At 43.1% G+C, this 8,253-nt stretch overlaps 1 protein-coding gene across 2 annotated transcripts in view; it reads left to right on the top strand.

The window, feature by feature from the left end:
- Positions 1 to 1,889: 1,889 nt before the first annotated feature.
- The window catches only part of LOC140494765 (protein ABHD8-like), a 32,439-nt gene continuing 26,075 nt past the window's right edge, over positions 1,890 to 8,253 (top strand). The window contains exon 1 of one of the 2 annotated variants that reach the window (XM_072594340.1): positions 1,890 to 2,215. In XM_072594340.1, the coding sequence (XP_072450441.1) occupies positions 2,211 to 2,215 (5 nt within the window). In that variant the 5' untranslated portion in view covers positions 1,890 to 2,210. The remainder of the gene's footprint in view (positions 2,216 to 8,253) is intronic. The other variant, XM_072594339.1, reaches the window with a different exon arrangement.

The following is an 8,253-nucleotide window of genomic DNA, read 5'->3' as shown; positions in this document are numbered from 1 at the left end:
ATTATTGTAAGGGGCATTGAATTAAAAACTAGGGATGAAATGCTTCACTTCTGGTTAGTGTTGGTGAGAACATTTACAGCATTGATCTCCTTAGTTAAGGAACAATGTAAATATGCAATCAGTAGTTCAGAGAAGGTTTATCAGGTTAACACCTAGAATGGGCAGGTTGTCCTATGAGAAAAGCTAGGCTTGCATCTGCTCGAATTGAGAAGAGTAAAAAGCAACTTGGTGGAAACATACAGAATTGTGAAGAGTCTTGACAGCTAGGTGAAGGCACTAGCCTCCTGCTGATGTTAGCAGGCAAGTCAATATCATCTTTGGCAAAGTAAAGGAAGAAAAACTGTGTCCACCTTGCACGAAGGTCACTAACCAGGGGATACAGATGGGAAATGGTTGGCAAAAGGACTAGAGGGGATAACAGAGAGAGAGAGAGGAAACATGTAGCAGGAGATTATTACCCACCTGTAAGAATGGGGGAAGCAGATTCAATAACATACATTGGGAGAGGAAATTCGAAGGGGATCAAATTATTCTTGGAAAGGAAAATAATTGCTAGCCTGTTTTCATCCTATAGCAAGAACGTTGTGAAACTTTAAAGGCTTCTGAAAAGGTTTGGAAGAATGATGCCAGGGTTGGAGGGTATGAGCTCCAGGGAGAGACTGAATAGGCTGGGGCTGTTTTCCCTAGAGTGTCAAAGGCTGAGGAATTTATCAAACCATGAGGGGCATGGACAGGGTAAATAGACAAGATCTTTTGGCTGGGGTGGAGGAGTCCTGAACTAGAGGGCATAGGTTTAAGGGAGATGAGTAAGATTTAAAAGGGACCTGAGGGGCAACTCTTTCATTCAGAGGGTGGTGCGTGTATGGAAGAGCTGCCAGAGGAAGTGGTGGCGGCTGGTAAAATTACAGCATTTAGAAGGCATCTGGATGGGTAAATGAATAGGAAGGGTTTGGAGGGATATTGGCCAAATGCTGGCAAATGGGGCTAGAGGATATCTGGTTGGCATGGATGAGTTCGACCAAAGGGTCTGTTTCCATGCTGTACATCTCCATGACTCTATGTGCAGAGGATGTTTTCTCTTGTGGGAGAATCTCAGACAAAGGGCCAACATCTAAAAATAAGGGGTCACATATTTATGACAGTGATGTGCACTCTTCTTCACAAGTGTTTGGAATGGTCTTTCTCACAGGCAGTGAAAACGGAGTCTTTGCATATGTTGAAAGCAGAAGTGGATAGAATCTGATGGGGGGGGTGGAGACGAAGGGGTTAAAGGTTATGGGGGGAGGGAGCTGAGCAGGCATGTAATCAGGCCCCCCATGATCGAGCAGTCTTGAGAGAGTGATCTACTCCAGCCCATAATTCATATATTCTCACCCAAAAGGCTAGCAATTATTTTCCTTGCAAGAATAATTAGGTCCCCTTTGAATTTCCTCACCCAATGTATGTTATTGAATCTGCTTCCCCCATTCTTTTAGGCACTGCTACATGTTTCCTCTCTGTCTGTTATCCCCTCTAGTCCTTTTGCCAGTCATTTCCAATCTGTATCCCCTGGTTACTGACCTTGCTGCGAGGTGGAAACAGTTTTTCTTCCTTCACTCTGCCAAGGATGATATTTACTCCCCTGTTAACTTCAGCAGGAGGCTTCACATAGCTCGGGGTGGGAGAAGAGAAGGTCAGCTAGGGGTGAGATGTGTCAAATCACATCTCCCAGTCAATAACTGGACGGCCAGGTAAATTGCAAGCAGGTCTGCACTGTACAATTGACGCATTTTCCTAATCCTCCCCCCACCTCCTCTCGCCTTATGGAGGAGGAGCAGTCTAGCCGAATTACTGTGATTGACAAGCAGATCACCAGAGGCTGGAGCTAGTTGAGGTGCCAATCCAGATAGGGGCGGCACTGGGGCAGAGCTGATTGGAGTCTCTCCCTTTCACAGCGATCAAGGACACTGATCGTCCTGCAAATAACCTGGAGATCCAATATTCAGCGCAGCGGGACACGGGGCATAGATACAGTATCCCCAACAGTTTCTCCCTGGTGCAAACATTGCAGTCTGCAAGGACATGATGTAAAGAAGCAAACCGGAGGGGGGGATATTGGTCCCAACCTGGGGACACTTTGTAATTTTGTGTTGCAAAATTTCAACACATTTTCATGAGAACACACGCATTTGTAATCTTTGATGAGGAGCACCCGGAGTTCGCTTTTATGAATGAGGTAAGGGGGAAATTTAACGTCTTATTTTCGCCCTAGGTGATCAGAAATGCAATCGGTTCCACGCGTTGCTCCGACTGCGAGCCTCTGTCCTGGCTGTTTGTGAGTCGGCCGTTACTACATTCATCTTTCTGGTTGATCCAGTCGTGCAAAAGAAAATCAGTGCATTGGTCTTAATGTGAAAATAAAATGCGTCTTGGAATTTGAGACCTGAAAATGTATCAGAATATTTCACTTCAGCATAAAATTAATGCACAGCCTGCATTCCCTGCACCGTTTAATACTGCCGCATTTTTCATTCATATCATATACACGGTTTGTGCATTTGATTATAGTTTTAAAACCTTTTTAGCCTTTAAATAGAGATATATAATTTATAAAGCAACATCGATGTTTTAGGCGATAGGATTAAAACGCCATTGAGTAAATCTCCCGGGATTAGGAAAATACTTCCAATATGAAGAATGTAGGAAAAGGAATATTTCCCACGGAGCCAAGCACATTTATATTTGATCAAGGGTTTTTAGAATCACCAGATTAGAGACATCGAAGCTGGGCAACAAATGTATGTGTTTTCCAGGTGTTTTGCTGTATCTGCCTCGGGGTGAATGTACATGCAGATTTTAACAGGGCGAAGTGGGGTAGGGGGCTGGTCTGACCTATAGCCGCGTCTATACTGAAACTGAGCACTCAACCGTTTTATGCCTCTCTGCTGTCCCCCCACTGCGGTTCGGCTGTCGAGTTGGCAAATCTTTAAAAAAAAATTCCAACATTTGTCGTTATTCAGACCATTTTATCAACGCCCTTATTTTGGGGTAAACGAGACACGGTCAGTTATCGCACCGGTTCCCGGTGACACGGAACCAGACTAGCACAAAACTGCAATGAAACTCGCAGTTTTCATCAGCGAGGCTACCAGATGCGGCCATGTGGCGAGTAGAACTACCACAATAATGCAATAGGGGGCGCTCTCTACTGCGGGTGGCACTGAGCTGTACAATAGGACAGTGTAGAGAGAGCTTTACTCTGTAGCTAACCCCATGCTGACCCTCTCCTGGGAATGTTTGATGGAGGACAGTGCAAAGGGAGCATTTTACTCAATCTAACCCAGTGCCATCCCTGTCCTGGGAATGCTTGAATGTGAATAGTGTAGCGGAACCTTTACACTGTATCTAACCCTGTGCTGTCCATGTCCCAGGAGTGTTTGATGGTGACAAGGTGGAGAGACCTTTACTCTGAATCTAACCCCGTGCTATCCCTGTCATGGGAGTGTTTGATGGGGACAGTAATATATAGAACTTAACTCTGTATCTAACCTGATGCTGTCTGTGTCTTGGGATGATTTGAAGGTGCCAGTGTTGGACTGGGGTGTACAAAGTTAAAAATCACACAACACTATAACCAGTCTTGGGATGTTTGATGGCGAACAGTGTTGAAGAAATATTGCTTTCTGTTCACTTTCAGTTTAAAAGAGTAGAGGAGGCTTTACTGCGTATCTAACCCGATGATGTCCCTGTTTTTGGATTGTTTGCTGCAGACAGTGTACAGGGAGCTTTACTCTGTATCTAGGTCTCTGCTTTAGTTATCCTGGGATGTTTGATGGAGACAATGTAGAGAGACCTTTACTTTGCATCCAACCCCATGCTGTCCTTGTCCTGGCAGTATTTGTTGGGACAGCATAGAAAGAGCTTGATAACAAAACAAAGAAAGATCTTGCAATTAACATCTTTCCTGACTTCATGTCATCATGATGCACCTCACATAGAGTCAATGAAGTTGTTTTGAGTCACTGTCATAAAAGATGTTTCCAGAGGAATATTTTTGGTTTATTGTTTGTGGTTAGGGTGTAGTATAATGTCACATTTCTGTTTGTGTATAGTGTAGTGTCACACTTTGTTTGTATGTAGTGTATAGTGTTACTTTGACTAAATGATTACCCAGTATCAAACTCCCCATTTGTTTCCATGTGGGACAGAGTGAGAGATGTTTCTTAGATCGGTCTAGCCCGTCCTCGTGCAACTGGCTTCAGCTGAGTGATCCACATGTCTGACAAAAAGCAGGGTGGCTGACCAGGTGACTCTGCTGCCATTACTGACTGAGTCAAGAGTGTGTTGCTGGAAAAGCACAACAGGTCAGGCAGCATCTGAGGAGCAGAGGAATCAAAGTTTCGGGCATAAGCCATTATTGATTGCCCTCTTCTGTATTGGAAGGATTTACAGGTTGACAATCATACAGTTTGACCACATTATAAATGCACCTTCCATGCACAACAAATCAGCTGTGGGACTTGAACCTGGAGTTTCTGGCCCAGAGGTATAGGGACACTATCATCTTTATTATTAACCCATGTTACCATTGAGAATGGAGAGGAGACTACCTTCATGGATTGGGACGGGAGAGTTGGAGAGTTAGAAGATTAATTACCTTGCATTGATTAGACAGGGCCAAAATAGGGTTTTCAAAATCTAAGAATTGTGTATTTATGTAGCATTTTCGTAGCCTCAGGATGTTCCAAAAGCACCTTTACAGCCAATGATGTTCTGTTTTGCAGTGCAGTTACTGTTACAGTGTGAAAAATATACTGCAAGATCCCAAAAACTGCAATATGTTACAAACAAGGTAATCTGTTTTGGTTTTGACTGTGAGAAAATTATCCAGGCTATTGTGGGAGAAAACTCTGCATTGATCTGGTCTCCCTGAGATGGTGGTAAGTTTAATCTTTCGTCTGACAAGCAGAAAGAAGGTGAGGGTAAGGGTTTCTGTTGTGTTTAAAACCCGGGCAATTCAGTTAGAGCACAGTGAAGATATAGGGAGAAAATGTGTGTGTTAGAATAATGTGTTTAATGATTAGGAGAAAGAGAACTGAAAATAGCGGTGAATGATATGGTTATGAAATGCATTGTATACAGTATCTGTCATTTTCTGTTCAGACCTGGGAGTGTTTACAGGTAACTGTGTGGAGTGGGATTTTATTTTGTATCTAACACAGTGCCGTTGCCGTACTGGGAGTCTTTGGTGGGAACAGAGTACAAAAGACAAAGAACAATACAGTGCAGGAACATCATCTTCAGTCCACCGAGACTGCACCAACAAACGTAGTCTGTCTGAACTACAAACCCCATGCCTCTAAGTGGTTCATATCGCTCTATCTCCACCTGTTCATGTATCTATCAAGATGCCTGTTAAACGTTGCTACTGTATCTGCTTTTACCACCTCCTCTGGCAGTGCATTCCAGCCATTTACTACCCACAGTATAAAAAACTTGCCTCTCACATCTCCTTTAATCTTTCCCCCTTTAACCTGAAACCTATGTCCCCTGTTGTTGACATTTCCATCCTGGGTAAAAGACTCTATCAATTTTATCCATGCCTCTCATAATTTTGTAACTTTCTATCAGGTTGTCCCTCATCCTGTGATGTTCAAATACAGTAGAGGAAGCTTTATACTGTCTCTAAGCCTGTGCTATACCTATCGTGGGAAGTGCTGGTGTTGGACTGGGGTGGACAACGTTAAAAATCACACAAAACCAGGTTATAGATTGAAGAAGCAGCGCTCCGAAAGTTTGTACTTCCTAATAGACCTGTTGGACTATAACCAGGTGTTGAGTGATCTTTGACTTTATCCTGGGAGTGTTCGATGGCGACAGTATAGAGAGACCTTTACTTACAGTTTAAAAGAGTAGACGGAGCTATACTTTGTATTTAGCCCTGTGCTGTACTTGACCTGGGGTTGTTTGATGGGGACAATGTAGAGGTAGCATTACATTCAAATTAAAAATAAAGGAAGCTTTACTCTGTACCTAACCCAGTGCTGTCCCTGTCCTGGGAGTGTTTGATGGGGACTCTGTCGAGACAGCTTTATTTTCCATTTCAAAGAGTAGAGGATGCTTTACTCTGTATCTAACACTGCTGTACTTGTACTGGAAGAGTTTGATGGGACAGTGGGGGGGGGGGGGGGGGGGGGGGGGTGGGGGTGGCATTTAGAATGAAAAAAGACCTTAGATATATTTGTGCAGTATAAATGGTATAATTGTAAAGCAAGTTATCAGCTCTCTCCACGGATATAAAAAAAATCAACTTTACTTAACCAGTTAATCTGCCATAAATCATTTTGAAAGCTTTTACATGAAATTTACTTATGTTAGTTTGACTGATGGATTTAGAAACAGAAATTGTGGGTGAAACTCAGCAGCCCAGGCAGCATCTGAGGAGAGAGAAACAGAGTCATGTTTTAAGTTCACTATGACTTGTCTGATTTATGTTGAAATGTCTATGATAATGGGAATAGACCACCATCTATACTTTACACATTTACATTGATTTGAAAGTGAGAGAGAACATCGTTTCTCTCTGTACTCTGCTGAAGACTTGGCCTGATGATCAGTTTGGGTATGTGCTTGAGTAGGTCACTGTCACTGTAGATAGTGATGAGGAGCTTTCCAGTTGCAGAGATCCCATCATTGACTCCCTCAGGTTGGCTGCAGGTAAGGCTATTAGCACTCACTTCTGTACATTTTGAACAGGTAACCATGTGTACTTGGTCTCTTGAGTTTACCCTGTCATTGAACAAGGTCATGGTTGAAATGATTGGTACCTCAACTTAGGTTTTCCTGCCTATCCCCTATACCATTCACTCTGTTGTTAGTCCAGATACAGAGGGAAGCCTTGGTCAAAGTTAACTCGTGACAGACCCCACAGCCCACACTCAAAGATGCACATGTGTATATGTTGGGTGAAGAAAAAATTGGTTTGGTGTCAACCCTCTGTTGTTGAATAGCTCACCAGCCACTCACACCAGGAAGAACGATTGCTTGGGATAGATTGAATGGAGCATCTTAAACTTGTGGAATTTCAACAAGAGAGAAAGTTCAGAGATGGACTGGAGAGAGCAAAGGGGCTCGTTCATAAATTGGGAAATATGATCAGGCTATCTGAGGATGATTTACTCCAGGAGGCAAGTGTCTGGCCTTGAGCCTAAGAAATCTTTGGCCACAGCTGATCTTAGCGAGGAGAGTCATTATGTAATAGTCAGAAGCAGAACCACAGAGCAGAGAAGATATACATCTTGGCAATGGGCCAGTCAATGAGAGCAAAGATGGGATAGACTGAGATGTAATAGGAAGGAGACACTGAGTTTGAATTGTTGCCAGTTTGAGAGTGCACCACGAAGATATTTAATCCCCCCTCCCCCAATATTGAATGACAGTTGAGGGAACCTTAGACTTGAATTGACAGTTGGAAAGTTTACCAATCAACCTTTGTTTCAGCATATGTGTTAGTTATACTGTGCACAGTTTGTGGAGCAGGGAGTATACAAACATTTATTGAACTGAATTGAATTGAATTGAATGAATGTATTGTCACGTGTACTGAGGCACAGTGAAAAATTTGTCTTGTCAGCAATACCAGGCAGATCACAGAGTTAAGTAACATAGATAGTAAATAATAGGTAAATAGCAGTAAACACAGGTACAGGTGAATGTTAAGAGTTCGTCAGTCTGTTCAGTATTCTAACAACAGTAGGGTAGAAACTGTTTTGAAACCGTGTGTTCAGGCTTCTGTACCTTCTCCCCGATGGTAGAGGTTGTAGAAGAACATTGCCAGGGTGGGATGGATCTTTGAGAATAAAAATTTGTATTCAAAATTAATCTTCTGTTCATCAAGTCAAGATCAGCCCACAGTGGCAGCAATGTGTACCATCTACAAGGTGTAGCTTAACACGTCTCTCTCAACCACATCTTCCAACCTTGCAGCTTGTGCCATTGAGAAGGATACAGACATCAGATACACAGGAATGTCACCAACTGCATATTTCACGTCAAGCCACACACAATCCTGACATGGCAATATATTGCTGTCCCTTCACTGTCTCTGGGTCAAAGTCCTGGAATCCTCCCACACAGCATTGTGGATGTCCTTCCAGATCCAGGTGTTGATAAGTCAGAGTTTGAAGTTTTCGGATCTTTCCCCATGGTCCTAGAATCATTACACTGGACAGTGTTTTACAGTGACCTCTACAGTGACATTACCATTTCCTATAT

The sequence above is a fragment of the Chiloscyllium punctatum genome, chromosome 24, assembly GCF_047496795.1.
Source record: "Chiloscyllium punctatum isolate Juve2018m chromosome 24, sChiPun1.3, whole genome shotgun sequence".
In the NCBI taxonomy this organism is placed as follows: Eukaryota; Metazoa; Chordata; class Chondrichthyes; order Orectolobiformes; family Hemiscylliidae; genus Chiloscyllium; species Chiloscyllium punctatum.
This window is presented reverse-complemented; position numbering and strand designations above follow the sequence as displayed.